At 40.1% G+C, this 23,983-nt stretch overlaps 1 protein-coding gene across 4 annotated transcripts in view; it reads left to right on the forward strand.

Annotated features, from left to right (window-relative positions):
• Positions 1 to 23,983, forward strand: part of TOX2 (TOX high mobility group box family member 2) — a 256,597-nt gene that overhangs the window by 69,448 nt on the left and 163,166 nt on the right. For all 4 annotated transcript variants that reach the window (XM_063119869.1, XM_063119896.1, XM_063119878.1 and 1 more), the window contains exon 2: positions 14,286 to 14,351. In XM_063119869.1, coding sequence (XP_062975939.1) covers positions 14,286 to 14,351 — 66 coding nt within the window. The remainder of the gene's footprint in view (positions 1 to 14,285; positions 14,352 to 23,983) is intronic.

A 23,983-nucleotide genomic window follows, 5' to 3' on the forward strand; every position in this document is an offset into this window, starting at 1 on the left:
TTTTAAAAAACTGACTCTATCAAATGATTCATTGCAGCTGTGATCTTTCAAAGTCTTCCTCACTGTAAGGCAAACCCATGCAAAAGCTACTATTGTTTAATGTTTACATTGGGTTTTGAATAGAAACCGTGAAGTAGCTCCCTTGATTTTAAACTCGTGTATCTTAGTGGCATTTGAGCCTTTGGGGTCGCTCAGCTGTTCTGTGCAGAAGCATGTGGCATGACATAACACAACCCGCATCTTTAAAATCCCACTGCATGGCAATGTTTATAGTACCATAAAAATAGCATTTGCATGTTGGAATTCATTAATTACACTTCTTATGCTATTATTGCCAATGATGTACAACCTTAACAGATTGTATGACTTTTATACAATCATATAAAAATAAAATACAATATAACAATAATAAGCAATAACAAAAATAGAGTGTTAAAACCTAGAGCCAATTAAAACATACTCATAGCAGCAGGGAAGCTAACACTCAAAAGCAAAAGCTTGGTGAAACAAAAACATCTTTATATTTATCCAAAAAGCCATATTTGAACAGCCAATTGGGAGGGGTACACAGCTGAAAAGGCCCTGCCTGGTTTCCCTGCCAACTAAACCACCTATGGCTATAGGAGCAAGGCCTCAGATAAACAATGCAGTACTCCGGCAGGCACATGTGGGAGGAGGGTGGGCCTTCAAAAAAACATATTCACCAATTGTTTAGGGCTTTATAGGTGAATAACTAGCACTAAGAATTCTGGAATTGTGCCTGGAAATGAACTGAAATGATGTTTAGGTTAAACAGAACCCGAGAAACACACTTTGAAAATGGGACCCCAGACAATAGCCTGGCTGCTGCAGTTTGCAGCAAATGAAGTTTCTGAATGCTTTTCAAAGGCAGCCCTGCATGGAGTGCATTGCAGAGAACTAATTTGGATGTCTCTATGACATGTATGACAGTGGCCAGAACTGGTTTAATCAGGAAAGGGCACCACTGGCTTACCAGTCAAAGCTGTGAAAAGGATCTCCTGGAGTCAGCCACCACCTGACAATCTAGGAGCAAAGTCCAGTGCAAGAGCACTGGCAGATTGCAAACCTGATCCTTCTAGGGGACTGCAATCCTGTCCAGCTGTACACCTAATTTTCCAACTGAATCACATCACTTTTGTCTTGTGTGGATTAAATATCATTGTGTTTGCCTGCATCCAGTCTGTTACTGTGCTCAGGCCACCAGAATCTCCACAGCCTTCCTGGATTTGGGTGGAAAGGAGAGATAGAGTCGGTTTCATGTAGACGTTGAACAGCATAGGGGATGAGATGAACATGTGTGGGACCTCATAGGCCAAGGGGTCAAGCAGCAGGTCCCTGGTACCATCTTCTGGAATTTGTCGCCAGGTGGGATGGGAGCCATCTCAAAACACGACCTCCCAGGCTCATACCAGTCAGTCAGCCCAATGGTTGCAAAGATTTCCAGCAGAACCAACAGGGATATGTACTCCCCTGTCCAGCTTCCAGCAAAAGATCCATCAGCCTGACCAAAGCTGTCTCAATCCCCAATCCAGGCCAGAACATGATAGCAAACAAGCAAGATAATACCGGTTAGTCATCCCAATTGAGCCGATAGAGTGGCCATGCTATAGAATGGTCTCAACCTATCCTATTTGCATTCTTTAATCTCATCTGTTTGACTGAAATGACCTTGCTGATCCTATTCTTCCAATGCCCTTAAAGCATGGTTAAGTTTCCCTCTTATTTCCCTCTCTTCATTGGTTCCATGTTTTCTCAGAACAGGGTTTTCGTAAGTCTTCATGCCGCTACTCTCTCTCTTTAGGGTCCTCACTTTGTTTGTTTGTCTTGTCCTTTGCTTCTTGTAAAACCTAAACTTTCCTGTTTATTTGGTACCTTTCTCATTTCTCACTTGCCTCACCCTTTGCTTGGAATGCTCTGTCTACCTGTTCATGCTTGACTTGTTTCCGACCCTCTCCAAAAGTCATTAAAGACTATTTCACTTTAACCTTCCTTCTGCCATTATACTGAAGCCTAGTTTGCTAGTACTATCTAGCACTAAAATAACTGACATAGTTCCCTTTTGCTTTCATCTTCTCCTTTCTTCGAATGGTTGATCTTCATTGTTGATAGTTAATCACATGCAAAATATTGTTTTATTTTTAAATATTTCTTGAACAGCTCAGGCACTTGACCAATAAATAATAAAATCAACAGAACACACACTCGTGTGCTGGAGAACAAATGAAGGAAATGTGTTATATATACCTCACTTCTATTTATTAATTAAATTTATTTAATGTATTTATTATTTATTTGATTTATATCCTGCCTTTTTACCAAGAAAAATGGCACTCAGGGCAGCTTATAAACTGCCTTTAATCATAGAAAATAAGGTAGTTTACAAAACAAGACTGATACAATAAACCCACAATTAAACATATAGCAGATATCCAAAATTCATAAATCAGTAGGCCAGTACTAATAATCGGCATCTATGCATGAATAGATATGTTTTCAACAACCAACAGAATATCTGCACCATAGATCCTCATTGGATCTCGAAGGAGAGGCCATCATACAATATAGGCCCACCATGGCGAAGTTGTCATACAATTTGTGCTTGCTAAAGATGGCATGACTGGGACGGCCTCCAATGACAACCTCTGTGAATGGGCTGATATATATGGAAGGAGGTGCTCTCTTAGGTAGCCTGGCTCCAATCATAATTCTTGGAAAGCACACCAAGCAGAGGATAAGTTCAATTGAAATTTGGTGATAGAATAAGTCAAAAGCTATCAAAAATAGTTTAATGCAAAGAATCAAAACCTGATTTGTTTTGAGCTAGTATGCTGTTCTTTAGGGTATATTTATATTTGTACCAAGTCTTCAACAGACTTGGCTGTGATTTTATTTTGTTGAAGAACCAAGTTAACTTCTTTAAAAAAAAAAAAAAAACCCTGAACATTTTTAAGGTCATACTTGGAATAAGCCCCATTGAAAACAATGGAACTTACTTCTGAGTAGATGTATCTTGGATTGGGTTATAAAATGCTACTTGGTCCCTGTTACTAATGTACTTTTGATATCAATTTACTGAATTAGGTCGGTCTCTCTCTCTCTGGGGAGAGGGAGAGAGATAACCAACCAATTAAAATAGAATAGATAGAATCGTTCAAAGTTTACGAGGATTACATATCACCCACATCTGTTCTGCTCTAAAAATCCCATTCTTCGTTTCATGAACATACAAAGTGAAATATATTTTTAAAAATCAATTGCATAGGGGAAGAAGAATAATTAAGACAATAGTTCCAGTCTAATTCCCCCCCCCCCCAAATTAACAGAACTGTTTCCATTGTGCAGCATGCTTAGGTGATTAAAGATAAATCGGATCAATTTTTATCGGAAATAGAGTATGATGAATGTATGTCCTTATATCTGGAAATTGATTACTATCTCGACATGCATGAGGAGTTACGCCTAATCGAAACCGGGAGAAAACCATCCTAACGAAAGGAAAATATTAAAATGTTTTGTTTCTACCGTAAATCAATGTGGAATGATGAAGCCAATCGTCTTCAATTGCATTCTGCAGCACAATGATAATGAGAATATAGCACACATTATTTATCTACTATACCTGGCTATAGCATAAGTGGCAAACATTTAATTGAAAAAATAACCTGGCAGGAGAATTTTTATAATAAATTTGTTTGTGCCCTTATTGCCTGGAGGGGTAAAAAAAAATCTAATCTGCAGTAAGGAAGTTCTGAAGTTTTCACTGAATTTTGAAAGTTGATTTTCAGCCTCACTGGTTGGCAATCAGAAGCAATAGCAATTTTCAAGACAGGCTTCATTTATGTTACTGGGGTGGGGGGCAAGAAGAGTATATAAAGCAATAAAACTATGTTTTACCAAATTGGAATTGTATAAAAGGGGAGTTTGAATTGGCTTCCAAGGAAATGGCACCTTAAAAAAAGGCATAATACGTATGAAGATGAACTCAGTCTCCTGCCTAGTTCTACAGTGGAGGTGATACAATTAGGTTGCTTCCTGGAGATGGAAAATATTAAGTTTTGAATGGATAGAGAAATGATTATGTGTATTATGAGGGATGTAGATCAACACGCTGCCTGCACAACAGTAGTGTACAGCTGGAGTAGAAGAGATTCAATTTTACTGCAATCCTAAATTCACCTTCTTGTTAAACTTTGCTTGGTCATACATGGTTTCAAAATGGCAACCTTCATTTTCTAGGTTCACCTCTGCTGTTAATGGAGCCAGCATCTGGTTGCTTGTCAGAATTCTGAATTATTGAGGTTGTGGCAGTCCAGAAAAATGTAATGATAACAAACTGTATATCCTCTATCCCTTCACAGAAGAAAATAAGGACATGCTTGTGTGTATATCTATATCTATATCTATTTCTGGAGAAAAAGGTACCGGAACTCTTGGATTACGTTTCCTTAGGAGTATATGGCGATTAAATTGTAATGAGTATTAATATAATGGACAAACACTAATATAAGTCACCCATTTGGTAGGTCATAAGATGTTCCAAATCTGCATCATGTTTTCATTAGCGTCATTTTCTTGGCTGCATTCTTTGCTTTGTGTAGCTGTTGCAGCCATGAATGGACATACTTTGTTGGGTAAAAATGAGTAAGAGGAGGCCCAACAATTCTGATGAACAGTAGTGTCAAGGCAGTGTTAACCAACATAGAAAATCTTGATGGAGTTAAAATGAGGTTTATCTGTGAAAAGCCCCTTTCACATTCAGTTGAAAATATAGATATGTAGTGTCAACTGATGTTTTCAATGGCAATAATTCTTTTGGGATTTTTTTTTCTCAACCAGATATTCTTGAAATACACAAATGTATTGTCTGTCAGTCGAAGTCTTCTGGACAAATTTAAAACTTTTTTTCTCACCAAATTTTAAATAGTAATCTGCATCTTCTGACCACAGTTTAGGAACTAGTGTTTGAGGCCATTTGGGCAAATGCACTTCTTCATCATCCAGCAGCCTCTTTGCAATAGATAACTTCAGATTTTCTTTGAAAGACTTTGGATAAATTGGAAGATCATAATTCTGACAATTCTTGGAGGGCTTCACACATTTGTCCTAAGTCCAGTAGAAATTTGACTGAAGTAATCTTTCTTTGTAAGAAAGAGAACATGGATCTCTCTTTTTTGTCTCTGTTGCAATCATTTTTAGCTTCAACAAAATGAAGCACCAAGGCTTCATAATCTTCCCACAGAGCAGACACTGATCTGAAACTGGAAGCTATCCCCCTCGTGGTTAATATTCTTCCAATTATTAATAATGTTAGCTCCAGCATCTTTGCTAATCTCTGCTATTTTGGGGTGAAGCATGGTACTAAACATACAGTTCGTGAATGAAGGATTTGAATCACTTGATTCCAGAGATAGCATATACAGCATCACTCACTGATAATTCCAGTCTATGGTTGACACAGTGCCATACAATAACAGAGGGAAATCTATCAACAATTTCTTAACTCCAGGACAATTTCCTAACATCACACCTGCACCACTGCAAGCAACAGAAATCAAATGTTCATTCATATACTCTTCTGTCATTCCTAAAGATGGAGTTGTTGGAGTAATGAGCTGGACATTCTTCTTGCTGTGACATCATCTAGTTCTAGCAAGCCAAGAAACAAATTTACAGGCTTAGTCATTGCACAGTCTGGGACAAGAACTCGTACATACAAAATCAGTGTAGATTTTTTTTACTGGTGGAAGTCAATCAATAATTAAGGAGATCCTGCTATTAGATTTGACAGTTCTTTTGATCAAGTTATTTCCCATTTCACTAGCTATGTGATTGACACTGTTGTTGCAGGTAGGCATTTAATGGATTGAAGTATACGACTCATGGTACTTTCAGTTCTTGCAAGTTAATTTCATCTTCAAAATTATTAAAAGACTGGTTTTTTTGGCCACTTTATATAGTGTGTGAAATACCTTAACTGTGATAGTATTTCACGAGAGATGGATTTCAAAATACTTTGTCCATAATTTCCTTCTGAGCTTCTTCTGTTAACTTAACAGTAGTTTTACGGCATGAACTTTCATAACTTGCCCACAGATGTTTTCATCCCCATTTCTTCTCAACTCCAATTGTTCCAACATTTTGACACTGAATGCAACCATGTTTCTCATTTTTTTGCACACAACCAGTCATACTTTTGGTGGAAATCTTTTATTTCTTCATATGTGCCACAGCTGGGCCAGTTTGTACTTAACATTCCTCTCTTCAGCATAGGAAGACATAGGTGCTGTTGGGGTTCAATTTGATTCCTCTGTTTCAGTTAATTCACATTATTTTTTAGGCAGAGGAGGTGAAAAATAATTTGCAATTTCCTCCCCATATTTCTCGTCATCAGTTTAGGCTCAGAAAAATGCCCAGAATCACATGAAAGAAAACAGCCAGTTTCTGATGGAAGGTTCTAACTGCCTGGAGGGTTGCTGCTGCTGCTGCCCTGCCCTGCCCCTCTGCTGCAGACCCTCTTTAGGAGACCAGGGTCTTGGTCTGTGAGGATTAAATACTAAATCCAGTCCTTAAAGCAAGGTTATAAACTAGGCAGTATAACAATAAAACATATCTAACTTAAAACCAGGAAAAGGTGCTAGAACTCAGTTCTGGCAAGAAATTACCGTATTTCTTCGATTGTAAGACGCCATCAGTTGTAACACGCACACTAATTTCAGTACCACCAACAGAAAAAAAAAGCTTTGATTTTAAGAATAATAATCGCACCCGCGATTCTAAGACGCACCCCGTTTTTAGAGATGTTTATATGGGAAAAAAGTGTGTCTTAGAATTGAAGAAATACAGTAATAGAAAAAAAAGTGCCAAAACTCCTTAGGAATTTTTTTATTTCCCAGCATTCCAATCTGCCATTCTTGGTATCCATTTAACATCACAGCTGCTGATGAGGGCAGAAGCTGAAACATTTAGCTCTAAATATATTTTGAAATTATTCTGTTGTTAATCTGTCTCTCTTCCATATATTCAATGGGGCTATTGCAAAGAAAAAAGAGGGAGTATCAGTATGTTTAGGGGAATTCCAAGGTTTGCAGAAGCAGATAAAATCTGTAGGGAGGGGAAATGCCCCCCCCCCCAGATAGCTTTGTTGTGGACTCAATGGTCACAGTGAATGCTGGGGAGGGGTAGGGATGGAATATCCTGAAGAAAGGCCTGGCTGGCACATCACACTGCGACCTTTTGATACAGGTCCCATTTCTTCTTATATTTCCCCAACCTGGTGTCCTCAAGATGTGTTGACCACAACTGCTAGCCAGGATTATGGGAGTTATAGTCAAACACATCTGGTGGGTACCAGTTTGGGGAAGCTTGTACTGGGGACTGTCCTTGATAAATGTGGAGAGTTGGAGCATATGAATCTGGCCTATTGTTGTGATTCTAAGCCCCCCTGCCAGTACGAGACAGTAAAGACATTTGCTGTGTAATCCACAAAGCTTTATTCAACAAGCAAACATCCCACCTGAACGCTAGGAGCTGTGCTTTAAGCTTAATTTGACTAACAAAGCTAAACACTTGCTTTCAACTCCGAACATTCCAACAGACACTTTTTGTTAGGGAGCCACTACCCCAAGAGACCACCTCCCACCTCTCTCAACTTCAGCCTCTTGGCCCTGTGGCGGACTCAGATCTGTCAACTCTGATGTCCCCTTCAGACAGAGGCTATTTATTTTATTCATTTATTACATTTATATAACGCCCCATAGCCAAAGCTCTCTGGGCAGTTTACAAAGATTAAAAAAACACCTGGACATTAAAAATCAATATACAAAATTTAAAACCATAAAAATATAAAATTAGCTAACATATAAAACAATTTTTGAAATCTCATCCAGGTCAAAGATAGTTAACAACATATGCTGTTAAATGCCTGGGAGCAAAGAAAAGTCTTGACCTGGCACCGAAAAGATGACAGTGTTGGCCTCAGGCAGGCCTTATTGTAGAGATCATTCCAAATTGGGGGGCCACCACAAAGAAGGCTCCCTCCTTTGTTGCCACCTCCGAGCTTCCCTTAGAACCTTAGATGTTGAGCATAGTGTATGGGTAGGTTCATGTCAGGAAAGGCGTTCCGTCAGGCGCTCCGTCATTGTGGTCCCAATTGATGTAAGGCTTTATAGGTTAAAACTAGCACCTTGAATTGGGCAAGAAACGTACAAGCAGCCAATGCAAGCGGACCAGAATCAGTCTTATATGTTTGAACTTTCTGGTCCCAGTTACCAATCTGGCTGCTGCATTTTGCACAAGCTGCAGCTTTTGAACCGTCTTCAAAGGCAGCCCCATGTAGAGTGCATTGCAGTAATCTAACTTGGACATTACGAGAGCATAGACAACTGAAGCCAGGTTATCCCTGTCCAGATAGGGGTGTAGCTGGGCCACCAACCAAAGTTGGTAGAAGGCACTCTGTGCCACTGAGGCCACCTGCGCCTCAAGTGACAGTGATAGTTCTAGGAGAACCCCCAAGCTATGAACCTGCTCCTTCAGGGGGAGTGTAACCCCATCCAGAATAGGTTGAACACCCTTCATCCAGTCAGCAGAACCACCCACTAGCAGCAACCCAGTCTTGTCTGGATTGAGTTTCAGTTTATTAGCTCTAATCCCGTCCATTGTCACAGCCAGGCACTGGTTCTGCACATCCACAGCCTCACCTGATGAAGTTGAAAAGGAGAAGTAGAGCTGCGTGTCATCAGTGTACTGATGACAATGCACTCCAAAACTCTGGATGACCACACCCAACCGTTTCATGTAGATGTTGAATAGCATGGGGGACAAAACTGACCCCTGCGGAACCCCATACTGGAGAATCCATGTGGCTGAGCAGTGTTCCCCAAGCACCACCTTCTAGAGCTGACCCTCCAAATAGGAGCGGAATGACTGCAATGCAGTACCTCCCACTCCCAACTCAGACAGTCGTCCCAGAAGGATACTATGGTCGATGGTATCGAAAGCTGCTGAGAGATCAAGGAGAATCAACAGAGTCACACTCCCCCTGTCTTTCTTCTGACATAGGTCATCATACAGGGTGAGCAAGGCTGTTTCCATCCCAAAACCAGGCCTGAAACCTGACTGAAATGGATCCAGATAATCGGTCTCATCCAAGAGTGTCTGGAGCTGGCCTTCAACAAACCCACTCAAGGACCTTACCCAGGAATGGAACATTTGCTACCAGCCTATAATTGTTAAGGTTTTCTGGGTTCAGGGAAGTTTTCTTCAGGCGTGGTCTTACTATCGCCTCTTTCAGGTGGCCCGGGACCACTCTCTCTTGCAGAGAGGCATTAATCACCTCCCTGGCCCAGCCAGCTGTTCCATCCCTGCTAGCTTTTATTAGCCAAGAGGGGCAAGGATCCAATACAGAGGTGGTTGCATGAACCTATCCAAGCACTTTGTCGTTGTCCTCAAGCTGTACCAGGGGTGGGGTGGGGGATGGTCTCTGGGCCATCTGTATTCTCGCAGATCAGCTGCTGAGAAGATTCATCTGACTCCTGAAGAGTCTTGGAAAATCTCCTCCCCTGCTTCCTGTGTTGGCTGGTAAATTTCTGGTTGTTCCTCCTCCCTCCTCTTCCTCTTCTTCCCACACGCTAAGGAGAACAAGCCTGATCCTGACACCTATGTACTATTTATGACATTTGCCAGTCATAGAACTATGATTGGTTAAAATCCATCGCATGTTTACCTAACAATCACTTTTTAGCAATGCAACACAGGCTTGCCGCAGTATTTGTCTTTGCGATCTTCAGCATTTTTTATTTGTGTCGTTGACTTTAGATATTGTATTTAAATGCTGTCTTATAAATTTGTGCCATATTTCAGATGATCTTTTGCTAATGTGAATGATTCTGTAGATGGCCCTTCTTCTTTTTAAGACCCTAACAACATTATTTCCACTGACTTGCACTATTGTGCATCATTTTAATGGTTAAGTCATGTGTGACATTTTAGGACTAGGAAAGGTTTTCTGCACGTTTTTTACTGGACTAATCCTACTGACATTAGTGCTTTCTAAAATAAGTATTTCAAATAAATTTGCCCCCTTTAATTCTCTTCAAAACTCTCCTCTCCTGAATTTATGTTGCAAATCAGCTGAATATTCAATATTTGATATGGGTTTTGACTGTACATATTTGACGGCCAATGATTTTTAATATTTAACTTTTAGTATTTGATACTTTATTATTTTATAATGCACACATTGGGTAATCAGAAATATTTGATCTCTCATAATAGCAAACAGCGGGGATGAGATGTTGGGGTTCTTAACTGTGGTCAATGAATGAGGTGCCCAATTAAAATGCAGAACATACAGATTCGTAGAAAATCTGTTGTATTAGCAAATGCATACTCTGGTCTGGAGGGCCCCTTGAAAGAATTAAAGAGGGATCTTTTCCCCCTTAGCAGGGTTCTCATGCTGGACCTTCCCCAGCACAATTATTTATTTATTTCGTTTTGTTTCATTTTTATACCACCTAGTAGCCAAAGCTCTCTGGGTGGTTCACAAAAATACAACATGATTAAAACCTAGTATATGATCTCTAACATTCAAAATTTAAAACAATTTAAACATCTAAAACAGTTGCAATAAGATACTGCATCGATATAAACAACTGACATAAATGTGCCCATCATACCCCATCATACACTATCAAATGCCTGGGAGTAGAGGACACTCTTATATCCAGGGGCCATGTATTGAAAAGAAGCTGGCGGTGGAGGGGGTAACCTTGCTAAACCATCTTAAAGGGAGGGGAGGGGGAAATAGCTGAATCCTGGTGAAGAAAGGTTTTCATGTTAATTGTTATTATTATTATTGTACACTCATTAATGCAAGTGTTGCATCGTCTTTCATGACACTATAACCATATAGAAGCCGCTTCCCTCCATAGTAAACATTCATTACAACCCTCTTTCATTATGAATTACTGGCTGAGCCTATTGTCAATCAGGGAGGATGCAAGACAATTAACATGGCATTTCAGGATTTGGGCTCATGACTTGATTCAGCTGCTGTTGCTATTTTTTGCTGGGTGACCAACATGGTAGGACCACAATACTGTGGGATGATGTGTCAGATTTATTGGTTGTCAACTTGCCCTTCCTTGTTTGGGGATGCATTATGTTCATGGGTTCTGCAGGGCTTTTTGGACTTCGTTCTTGACCCTGTCCTGCACTTTGGTAGCTTATAGACTTGAATATCAGCTAGGGGCATAAAACTTTAGAATGTAGTGTCGGGGGAGGTTAAGAGGGGAGCTGTTAGATGGGAGGGATGTTGGGAGAAAGATGAGCTCGTGTGGCTGCAGTTTGTAAATACACCTGCTAGGCTTTTTCTGCACCTTTGCTCCCTCTGCTTTGGTGCAGCAGGCAGCAAAATGAAGAGAGGTTCAACATCAGGAACACGTTGGGTAGGACGATCCTCCTCTGACATTGTTCCTGACCATGTATCCCCAGGTGCCTGACTACTACTCCCATAATCCCTGACTATAAGACATGCTGATAGGATGATGGGAGTTGGACTCCACCAACATCTAGGGGTTCGTAAGCTCGTGTTGCTTGGTTTCACACTGGTGTAGAACTGATGCAATATCAACCTACCGATAAGCTACCATACAGATTTCGGGCAGCAATTTTAAGAGGTTTGAGATGTTAACATTTCCCCCCTGTAGCACTGGTGGTAATTTTTGCACAAAATTCATTTGCTGCATAAAATGGTAGTTGTGCCTTAGAAGAAACTTAAGCAGCCCTTTGAGCCTTGCATTTTGTATTTGGAAGAAGGAAATAGTAATATTCATTTATAATTACTACTTTATGACATTTAAATTAACAACTTATTGATGTATGTATTTATCAGAGCCATTGTTCTGTTTTCTCCAGAGTCATTAAGAATTCTTGCTTTAGTTCTTTTCATTTCATTTCTTACTAGCTAAAGAGCTATGCTGCACCTACTCATGAAGCTGGAAAACGGGTTCTCAATGCTGCATTTGTCAAATAACAAGATGGTGGTGGGCATTTTTAAGGGGGAAGACTTGGGAGAAAGCGGGATGCTTATTCCCTCCTGTAACTTCTCCTCTTTTGCCAGGTTTCTTTCCAAACTCTGACCCCAGCTGTGGAGGAAGCTGCTTGGGGTGGGGTGGGGAAAAGATGGGTAGTGGAGATGAAAAGGGATGGGCATTGTCACCTCCACCTAGTGCTTTCTTCCTCCAAATACCTCCCAATCTATGCATTGAAGTTATGGGAACATCCAGTAAAAAGGATAACTTGGCGCATTTTGTATCTCTTCATTTAAAACCTCAAATGTCATTAAAAATAAATAAATTGGTTGCTTCTAGCTTTGTCATGGCATCCAGAGCTTGAAACTGGTTGAAAGAAGGGTCCTGTTGAGCTTATTGTAGAAGCTTCATTAGATTACACCATTGTGAAGATGAGATTGGGGCTTTCACAATGAGAGCATGCATCAGAAAAAGGAAGTAAAAGAACTTTGGTGATTACTTCTGGTTCTTGATCCTTGTGTGGTTCAAAGCACTCTTGCATTTATTTATTTCCCCTTTCATGCATTTATTTATTTTTTGTTATGTATGTTGCTCCATAGCAATATAAAGGAGTAAGGTTTCAACAGTTTGCACATCATAATAAGCCACTGTGGGTTAATTCACCTGCTGGGCTGGTGAATTAACCCATTCTGAATTTGCAAGCACCTTTAGACAACCTTAGAACAATCATGGGAGCCCTGCAGATGAATTAACCCATGGTGGCTTATTGTGACATGTGAACTAAGTCAATCAAGAACAGTTATGACAGGTTCATGCTGATAAGATACAGAATAAAGATGGGAGACAAAAGATATAAAGTAAAGTTGACTGGGGGAAATAAAGTGGTGTGTAGGTTAATATTTGTCTAAAATGCCCTTTAAATGTATATCCCTGTAATAATTAATACAGCTTTGGAATTTTAATCTACATTTTGTTTTACAAGAAATAATACAATCAGGGCTCATTTAATAATGCTGTTGCTGTATCAAGTGTATACATACAGGGGTCTCCGTAATAGGGCTTTACCACTGTTGGCGACCAGAAGGGGAAAGAGCCCTCTTATACTGTAATGGATCTTTCCTTCATATCGGTGGCAATGACAACTCCATGTGCACATGAGACATTGTGTCTTAGGCAGGGACTCTTATTTATTTATTTAGTCATTCATTCATTCCATTTAAATCCTGCCTTATTTTCCTTCTTAAGGAACCCAGGCAGCGTGCATAATGCTCCTTCTCTTCATTTGGGGTCGGTTGGGCTGGGATTCATAGAATCATAGAATAGCAGAGTTGGAAGGGGCCTACAAGGCCATCGAGTCCAACCCCCTGCTCAATGCAGGAATCCACCCTAAAGCATCCCTGACAGATGGTTGTCCAGCTGCCTCTTGAATGCCTCTAGTGTGGGAGAGCCCACAACCTCCCTAGGTAGCTGATTCCACCGTCGCACTGCTCTAACAGTCAGGAAGTTTTTCCTGATGTCCAGCCGGAATCTGGCTTCCTTTAACTTGAGTCCATTATTCCGTGTCCTGCACTCTGGGAGGATCGAGAAGAGATCCTGGCCCTCCTGTGTGTGACAACCTTTTAAGTATTTGAAGAGTGCTATCATGTCTCCCCTCCATCTTCTCTTCTCCAGGCTAAACATGCCCAGTTCTTTCAGTCTCTCTTCATAGGGCTTTGTTTCTAGACCTCTGATCATCCTCGTTGCCCTCTTCTGAACACGCTCCAGCTTGTCTGCGTCCTTCTTGAATTGTGATTCTGTGAATTGTGAATCTTGAATTCTTGATTCTGTGACTGGCCTAAAGTCACCCAGTGGGCTTTCATGGCTGAGGGGGGGCTAGCACCCAGAAGTCCATTTAACTCCTTGTTTTTTGTGAATTTATGCACACAAACACACACATGCTAAAGATGCCCTACTACCACCTTTATTTTGTGTATGATGCTCATTTATAGTGTCACTCTTATGTCTAATTTCACACAGTTCATATGGATCTTCTGCAGGATCAGTGCTGCTATTTTGGTTTTATTTGGTACTGGTTTTCTGCAAACTGTTAGATACAGGGCCTTCAGCAATAAAATTCAAATAACATGGTGCTTTACAATTAGAAGTGTGGTTATGTTTTCAATGGAGGCAAGCATTTCCTTGAGAGTGGTGGCATATTCTGCATCTTGGTAACTATTGTTTCTTCTGTATTTTCAGTTTGACGGAGAAAACATGTATATGGGAATGAATGACAATAACCAAGAGTTCCTCTCAGCAAATCAGGTAAAACAATCCTTTGGGGCTGTGTATATGCAGGTTAATGCTCATTATTTGCTTTTGCATTAATGAGGACACAACGGTAGCTGTAAAATGAAGGCGTCAAATAGAATTCCAGATGTCAGTTTCTCTAGAAATGACTGATGGCTGTACAAAGTTTTCTACCATTTTAGAAAAGCATTTATGCATGAAGGCTCTTTTCATTTTTAATCTGTACTACTTTATGAAAAGCCAGTGTGTACTGAAGGGAAAGTACATACATGCCTGTGATGTCATACACTTCTTTCCCCATGTTTTAATATTTCATATACTGTTGGCTTTGAAATGCAATACAATTAAAATGAGGATTACTGATTTCAGACCAGTCATCTTGCTTATCATCATTTTCATTGCACTTATTTGTGATGCTATTTCTGGTTTGGGCTCTTCGTTCTTAGTAACCACAGGAACATAAGAAGTACCCTTATACCGAGACAGACCATTGGTCTGGCTAGCCCAATATTGTCAACATTGACAGGCAGTAGCTCTCTATGATTTCATTCAGGAGTTGCTGGGATTGAACCTGGAACCTTCTGCATGCAAAACATGTGCTCTGCCACTGAACGACAGCTCCTCCCTCAAAAGACCAGGCTTCCTGTATGTACTTGTTTCCTGACCCTTGAATAGCAACACACAGGCCACAAGTCTCACAAGGCCTGATTGCTGAATGTAAGAAGCCCTGGGGTGGGAAGAGCATTATGTATGTGAGAGTTCTAGTAGTGTTTGTTCCTCTTTAGACCTCAAGGTTCACAGGCTATGCAAGTAGCATATACAGCCATTGCAGAAACTCTGTTTCTGGCCCAGGACTTGCAGTAGCTTGAGATCTGCCACTTCTCCAGATAGCTACCTGTGGACCAGAAGCAGGTATTTGCAAGTCTGTTTCATTGTCTCCACTGGAATTTGATTGCTCCATCAGAGATCGAGGAAAGGCTATGTTACACATTCTGTATAATGTAATGAGCAATGTGTATTGTAGGTTTATCTGTCTGTGTCATAAAAATGTAGAGCAGTATGCCCTGTAGAATATAATCCTGCATGACAATTTGTATCCAAATGCAGAATATTGTAAGTGGCGGCTTCTTCTTCTTCTTCTTCTTCTTCTTCTTCTTCTTCTAAGCTGATAACTGTTTTCTAGGGCAAAGTTGCAATATATTCTTGCTCCTGTGACTATTCTGTCAGGTACCTTGTCTTGTCCATATATCTGAATTCATAAGTGAAGTGTTTGTTTCACATGTAGATCAGAGACTGATTAATGTTAAATCAAAGGCAAGAAGAAAACAACAGGATTTCACCTTCAGAGGAACAATATATAAACTAGCCACATACAGTAAAGTGAAACATATCCAATCTGAGGCTTCAGGAGATGGGCTAAAGTGATTGCTAATAGAAGAAAGATTTATTTTTTCCAAGGAGAAAAAAAAGTTAACTATTGTAGCGTATAAAACTATACCCCCCAATCCATTCTACAAAAAACATTTTCCTAAGAAAATGATTAGCTAATTCAATAGTCCTAAGCCTTCATTACCTAAGCCTTGGTTATACAAATCATTTTGCTACCTAAATTCAGTGATCTGGTTTGTGCAACGCAACAGCCCAAGTTAATTTACCTGCAGGAGCTATCACACTGTGCCAGGCGCCTGGGAATGCCATTTTTGCATGGTGCCCGCAGACACCTAATTTGCCATAGCTTGCCTTGTGGTGCGAACCTAGGCATCAAGAGTTGTTTGAGTGTGGTCTAACCCTCAAAAAACCCTGCCTCCTGGTTTCGCATGGGCAAGCTGGGTGCCCATGGATGCTATGCAAAAGTGGCACCTGTGGGCATCCAGCACAATGTGATAGCCTCTTGCAGGTAAACGGCCTGTCACGTTGTATGAACCAGGTCAGAATGTGTAATAGCTGTGGCAGTCAGGCAGGTCAAGGTCCCCTTCAGCTTTTCTGGAGTCATATTCTGTTCCTTTCAAAACCCTTTTATCATCAACCTTTTTACTTCTTCTGGGCTTGCTGTACAGTTGTCATCGCTATTTGTCTATTCAGGTGTATGTAGGTAATATACACACAGATTCCAACTTACAGATTCACAATCTAAGTAAAAACTGAAGAAGAAAAAAAGCACTTGGAGAGAAACCCTGCATTTTTGGGTGAAGCTAGAAGCTAGTTAGTGTGCAAGGCACCCAGTTAGCCACTTTTGCCACTGCCATTCCTTTGCCTCAATGTATATGTGGATCTCCTCCCTTGGTGACATGGCAAGAAATGACTCTATTAACTGCTTGGTGAATTTCTTTCTGTACTCTGCTCTTCAAATCCTTCCAGAAAACTCAGTTCTAGACAAGGCAAACTATAACCTATCAATGTTTTAGACAAAGCAAACTCCTGTATATGTACGCATCTGATGTTTTGAGTGTTTCCAAAAAAGAAACAAAAAATACTTTGATTTTTTAAAAAAACTCTAGCATGATTGTGATCCTTATTCTCCAAATATGCACGCTTTGCGTGATGGTGTGTGTGTGTGTATGTGTGTGTGTGTGTGTGTGTGTGTGTGTGCATTTTTAAATACCACCTATCAATATAAATGTCCAAAGTGGTTCACAATACAAATTTGGAACATTCAAACAATTGATACAGCTAGTGAACTCTTTGTTTTGTTGCTTATCAAGGTCAGGCCAAATAATAGAAGTTCATTAGCATCTGAACTGAAACTGCTTAAGTCACTGGGAACAGCAGTTTCCTAGTACACCTCTGAATGAAACTCAAAGTGTATCATTAATAGAGCATGAATAATGAAAACAGCTAGAATGCTGGGAGTAGTCTTTATTGGGAAAACGTAAGCAATAATTTTACATACTAATACATGAAGAAAGGTCAAAGAATCCCAGTCCAAGGGCTGGGATGATTCATTATTATTATTATTATTATTAATATTTATTTATATAGCACCATCAATGTACATGGTGCTGTACAGAGTAAAACAGTAAATAGCGAGACCCTGCCGCATAGGCTTACATTCTAATAAAATCACAACAAAACAATAAGGAGGGGAAGAGAATGCAAACAGGCACAGGGTAGGGTAAACAGGCACTGGGTAGGGTAAAACTAACAGTATAAAGTCAGAACAAAATAAAAAAATATGGAACGCTTCACGAATTTGCGTGTCTCTATCCATGTGGAATATAAAATGGAATATAAAAAGACAAAGTAGATTATGGTGGGACTGAAAGAAGTTTGATTTGGTATTCTCTGTGGTAGATTGGAATCTTCCCATACTTTTTGTACTTTGCAATAGTCAAGCACAAAATATGTGATTCTTACTAGATAAGAAGAGCACTCATGCATGTGTATAATGTGCTATTTTTAAAGTACATGTGAATGGGGATCTGCTCCTTTCCCATTCTACACTTCATTGGCAGCCACAACAGAGAGGACTCAAAGCAACAACAAACCACAATCAAACCATAGTTTCAGATCCTAGCTTGTTTCTCAAACTATAGTTTAGACAAACCAGAGGTACCCTATTTGGAAATCATAGGGAAGAGTGGTTAGCCTAAAAGCAGAAGAGTTGGATCTTCTCTGGTATGAAAAGAAGGGGTACATGCAGGCCCAAAGATCGTGCAGCTTCACCCACATAATGGGAATCCATGGTCAACAGGCCTGAACTCTGTTCCCACTTATGTGACAGCCTGACACGGAAGGCTTAAGAGGACACACCAGTCAGGAAGCGTTATTTTCTCTCTCCAAGAAGAACAGAACAGGGAACTCCTGTTTTCGCCCTGATGCAACTGAGTCCAGTACTTCCTAGCGACTAAACTGTATAATGACACTATCCATACAAAGCCTATTCAAACCATCAAAAAAGCAGGACCATGCGACTTTAGAATATATGTTTAAATGGAAAGAGACGATGCCAAGGTTAAAAGCTGGACTAGAACCTTTCTGGAATGATAATTTCTACTGAGAGAACTTCAGGAAGATGAAAGATTGAATGTTGTTTAATGGTAACCCATTCTGTTTGTACAAAGGTAGAAGGACATGTGCAGCATCTTATAACTTAAAGATGGATATCACAATTTATTCCTAAAAACCCTGGAAAATAGATGCATTTAGGAATCATTCTAATATAATAAATTATCCTGTCCCCAACACCATTTTTTCTTCTCATAAGTAAAAAATACACAATCAAACTGTCTGTTTTCTGCCTCCTCCTCTAACCCTTGATTAAGATGGTAATTTAGCCAGCACAGCAGTACATCATAATTTGGTTAGCCATTCTGCCTTAGATGGGCACTTCTGAGACTTCCAGTATTGGACCCAAATGATTCGTGCTGTGACAATTCTACTGAGAATTAATTTCTTATCCTCTTTAGCAATATATTTCTTAATGTAATTGGAAGATAAATTAAAGGGTCTGGGAGTAAAATATACCCTGCCATTTCCTCTATGCTTTTTGCAATCTTTTTTTCTTTTCTTTTTTTTAAAAAAAAATTATTCCCCTTTGAAAGTATTTACCACATGTGGAAAAAATCACCCTTCATATTCATTTAAAAAGCTATGTCTTCCTATGAGGTAACAGGTTAATTATTGGTTAAAATGGCACATTTATGGAGAGCTCTTCCAAGAGATCTGAAAAACCCTGAGCCAATTTTAAAAGTATAAACTCAAGATCAAAGCAGGAATACTTATACTAGTTTGATGTACAAGGTATGGCACGATTGATAAAAAGTGCAATCCTAATTGCCCAGTGCATGGATACCTGGGTACAAACGAATTCCTTTTCAGATTAGTATCCTTCATACTCATACTGCCTTAGTACCTGGCCATCATTGTTGTCTCTGACTGTTTTGTCTCAGGCCATAGCTAGATGGGGCTTTATCCCGAGGTGATCCCCGGGATCGTCCCTGTGTGTCCACATGACGCACAAGGGATCCCAGGATCAGGGAAGGATGATCCTTCCCTTGCCCTGGGATCTCACCCTCCCCTTTAGGGAGGTAGCTAGCTGCATAGCTAGACCTCTTTTCTGTGGTCTTGGGATGGGCCCGAGACCACGGAACGTGTGGCTGGGCGCCATAGGTTGACCCAGCTCCTCGCGATTCATTGAGAGGAGCTGGGAGCTGTGCCCATCAAGGATAGGAGGGGGGGCATGGAAAATAATTTAAATTAAAAAAAATTAGTTACTTTTTGCACACAAGCGTTCGTGCACTGCTGGCCCTTTAATAAAAAAAATGGTGGGCGCAACGCCTCTCCTTCTGAGGTCATTGTGCATCGCATGTAAACAGAGGAGGGATCGCGCGATAAACACATCGCGAGATCTTCCCTCCTCCGTTGCATGCTAACAGGTAGGTCTAGCTAAGACCTCAGACTAAGGCCACAGCTAGACCTAAGGTTTATCCTGGGGATCATCCAGGGTTCGCCCCTGCCTGAGCACTGGATCCCCTGTGTGTCACCTAGATGAACAGGTTTGACCCCTGGACGATCCAGAGATAAACTTTAGGTCTAGCTATGGCCTAAGTATTCACTTCATGGAAAGTCCCTTCCACACTTCACATTGAAGCACTTAGCAACCACCTCTTGCTCAGGTCCGCAGACAAGATTCTACTCTTCAATCCTTGGCGATTTTATATGCTCCAGCTGATGTTCTCACATGGCTATCCACCTTGGATTTGGCCACAAACAGCAGTCACTGACTCAGATTTTGCCTCTACTAGTCAACAATGCATCATCTTGCAGGGCAATACCCAACAATTGGATTAGGTGCTGCCATCTATTTGCTGACTATTGCTGGCTTTTGTTTTGTTGGTAAGGTTGTGGATTGTTTCCACTTTCTCCATAAATGGCTCTTCTTTCTTCTCCCCTCTGCAGGCATATATTACATATTGCTTAGTGCTTTGTAACAAATGCAAAGAATTTGAAATATGGAAATGTTAACTGTCTAAAAAAATTACAAGCCTAGTAAAAAGATAATACTATTTGTGGGCGTAAAAGATAATTTATTTTTAAGATAGGCAAACAGAGAATGACGAAAGGGAGAAAAAATAACTGGCTAACAAAAAGTATATAAGACATGCATGACATGCACAAATGTTTGATGAAGTTAACATACTATATAGTTACAGCAATATGCCTGCTTTTTTGCATGATAAAATATTTTGATTCTATTCTTCATTAATCTCTTTAGCTCAGACTTGAAATGCCTAGGGGGTAGTGCAAATATGTTTTCCGCTGTTTGGAAAGCTTGTAGTATTACTGCATGAAGATTTCTTTTAAATGGAAAAATAAAATCTGTAGAAATATTGCACTGTTGTACATGTTTATGTAAAAAGTACCCATTAATATTTAAATTTTAAACTCTCCTTTTATCACCTTTCTTATCTTTTTTAAAAAGATAAGCAACAGTGTAAAGTGAAGATGTTCAGGTATAACATTAAACCTTATTTTAGCATTATGAGAACAAGCCTAGCCTCACACCCTGGGCTCACATGCTCCCCCTCCTTCTCTAGTGCAGCTGCAAGGAGGAGTTCAGAGGTCTTTGTGTCTCTTCTAGATTAGGCACAGCTTGCCAAATTATCTGAACCCGGAGAAACTGTGGTTAACCTTAACTTTGGTTAGTGGAAATAAGCCAACTTCAAACCATAGCCCAATCCAGAAAATATACTAAACAGCAGCCCCTCTAAAGTGGAAGCAGGTGATGTGAGATGTGGATGCACCAGCCTGGAGGGAGATTAGGCTTGTTCTCGTAACACTAAACCATAGTTTAGTGTTACTTGTGACCCAGGCGAGTGAAAGCTGTAATGTAAAGACAAGGGGCACAATCTGCTGGCAAACTCTCCTTACTTAGGAGTTTATACAGGGTTGAGAGGTTCCTTAGTGCAGCTCAAGAATGTAAAAGCTGCCTTACTGGATCAACTAACACCTAGCTAATCTGGCCAGAGGCTTCTGGAAACTCAACAGCATGTAGGTGATCACTAAATTTGTTTCTTGTCCCCAACATCTTTTACTCAGTATACTGCCTTTGAACACAGGTTCTGTTTAGCTATTATGACTAAAAGCCCCTGATAAAGCTATCTCCCCTGAGTTTGTATAAGAACATTAGAGCTTGTGCAGAGAAGTTCTAGTAGTCCCTAGGAAGAGACACATCTCAGTGGTAAACCACATGCTCTACAAGCAGAAGGTCCGAAGGTCAATCTGTGGCACCTCCATGTAGGGCTATGCAAGGCCCCTGTCTGAAAACCTGGAAAATTAATGGACTGTCTTGATATGAGGCAGGTTCCTACGTTATGAACATTTTTTGCAGGAAGAACTGTTAGCTTAAAGATAATGCACATGTTTTGCATGATAAAGTTCCCAGGTTCAATCCCTGGCATCTTGGGATAAGTCTGGGAAGGCTCCTTCCTGAAACCCTGGAGAGCCATTGCCAGCCAGAGTAGATGATACATAGCAAGACTGATCAGATGCTTAGGAATCAATGAATGAGACTTCCGCACAGAAGAAGTTCTCAATGTGCTTATTCTAATTTTACCTTTTGTGACATCTACTTTAAATTCTACCTTTTGTGACATCTACTGCATGGAAGCACAGTGCATAGTTAAATACACTACCACAAGATGTAGTGATCTTGGATGGCTTTAAAAGGGGGTTGGATAAATTCCTGGAGGAGAAGGCTACCAGTGGCTACTAGTCCTGATGGCTATGTGCTACCTCCAGTATCAGAGGCAGTATGCCTATGTAAACCAGTTGCTGGGGAACATGGATGGGAGGGTGATGTTGCACTCATGTCCTGCTTGTGGGCTTCCATAAGCAGCTGGTTGGCCACTGTGTGAACAGAAAGCTGGACTGGATGGACCCTTGATCTGATCCAGCATGAGTCATCTTCTGTTCTCATTGTGTTCACATCATTACTGTGCAGTTATATGAAATGATGAATGTGTGGCTAAAGTGAATTGTTTAATTTAATGTTATTATTTAAATTTATAACTTGCCTTTCTTTCCATGGCACACAAGGTGGCTAACAATCAAAAGGAAAACAAAGTAAGGAATAAAAGTACATAGCAATATACAAATAGAAAAGCAAATAAAAATCTGTCAGGGACCAACAATAAAATAATAAATTAGTGTTTGTCCTAAATTTATGCTTGTCTAGGAAATTTGATAGGTAGCTGGGTTGCTGCGCAAAACACAACATTGGGTGCAGTTGACAAGCTTCCCTTACCTGTCAGTGCAGCATTGTCAACAATGCCATCATGGATTAAAAAAGAGAAAGATTTGCAACAATTGATATTTCTGCAATAATATTGGCAGCTTCATATAAAAAGCTTACAACACGGAGTTGCAACCACATGTCTGTATTTCAGGATGCATGTACTGATAGGATTGCCATGCCACAACCCAGACAGTCCCCCAGTAGCTTTAAATTACCAGGTGCTGCAGCAGATGAAGTAGCTGTGGGTTTTACTGCTTATTCCTTCCTCACCTCCAGGTAGTGCAGTGGGTGGATGGTCAGACTGGAGGAGGAACATTTGGGAGAGCTCATAGCTACTTGCATCCACTGCATTGCGGAATATAAACGTACTGCATAATCTCTGGGCCGCCCTAGCAACCATGTTGCTGATTTCACATATGAATTTGGCCTTAGAATGCCTTACATTTGTTCCTTAACTTCTTTATGATACTTTTGCTTCTAATAGGAACTGTAATGTCATTTTTTAAAATGTAGTTGTTTAGGTTTCATGGCATTTTTTCTGCACACACAAAAAAGTGTTTCCTTTCATTGTAATAGCAGCAATGTATGAGGTTTTCTTTTCTTTTTTCCGGCTTTGGATTTCCATTCTTCTCACCCTCATTAGTTTGTAATCTTGCCATTATTTGCTTTGACATTGCTGTTTATTTACCAAAAAGCCTTTTATTGCATTGGTCATAACATCATTGCTAATAACACAAATGTTGTATTAAAATGAGCACTCTGGATATTATTTATTGTTTGCTGAAGCTCGCCTAAGCCTGGATAAGTGCATTAAAACGTCAGGAACACATCTTCAGAATCTCATTTTGAGAGGGGAGTAAATAACCATGACAGATATGAGACTATAGTACACACTGGAATATCACTCTATTTTCCCTGGGAAATTTTAACATATTGCTAACTCATACACAATATTTCATCAATGTAGTGTGTTTTGATCACTTATTGTACTCTGCCCACCACCAATGTAATGAAAGAAGGGCTAGAAAATTAAGTAAGTTAACAAGTCTTGGATGTTCTGTAGTTTTTCAGGTGTAACTCAGTAGACAAGTCAAATTTCCTCCTGAGTTATTCCTCTTATACTGATAATCTTTTGTCTCTTCTATATGCTACATTTCACCATGCTTCTGTGTTCTATGAAAATCCTGCTGGAAAGAAATTGTTTTATCCTTGAAACATTTTGTGTGTGAGTAACTAGATGACTGTATAAATATTGGACAAAATTATGAGAATCTTGCTATGCTGTGGTAGGAAGCATAGGGACATAGGAAAGTGCCTTATACTGAGTCAGGGCATTAGCCCATCTTGCTCAATATCACCTACATTAATTCATTTCATTTATATTTTATACTGCCCCATAGCCGAAGTCATC

This window comes from Elgaria multicarinata, chromosome 1 (genome assembly GCF_023053635.1).
Source record: "Elgaria multicarinata webbii isolate HBS135686 ecotype San Diego chromosome 1, rElgMul1.1.pri, whole genome shotgun sequence".
In the NCBI taxonomy this organism is placed as follows: Eukaryota; Metazoa; Chordata; class Lepidosauria; order Squamata; family Anguidae; genus Elgaria; species Elgaria multicarinata.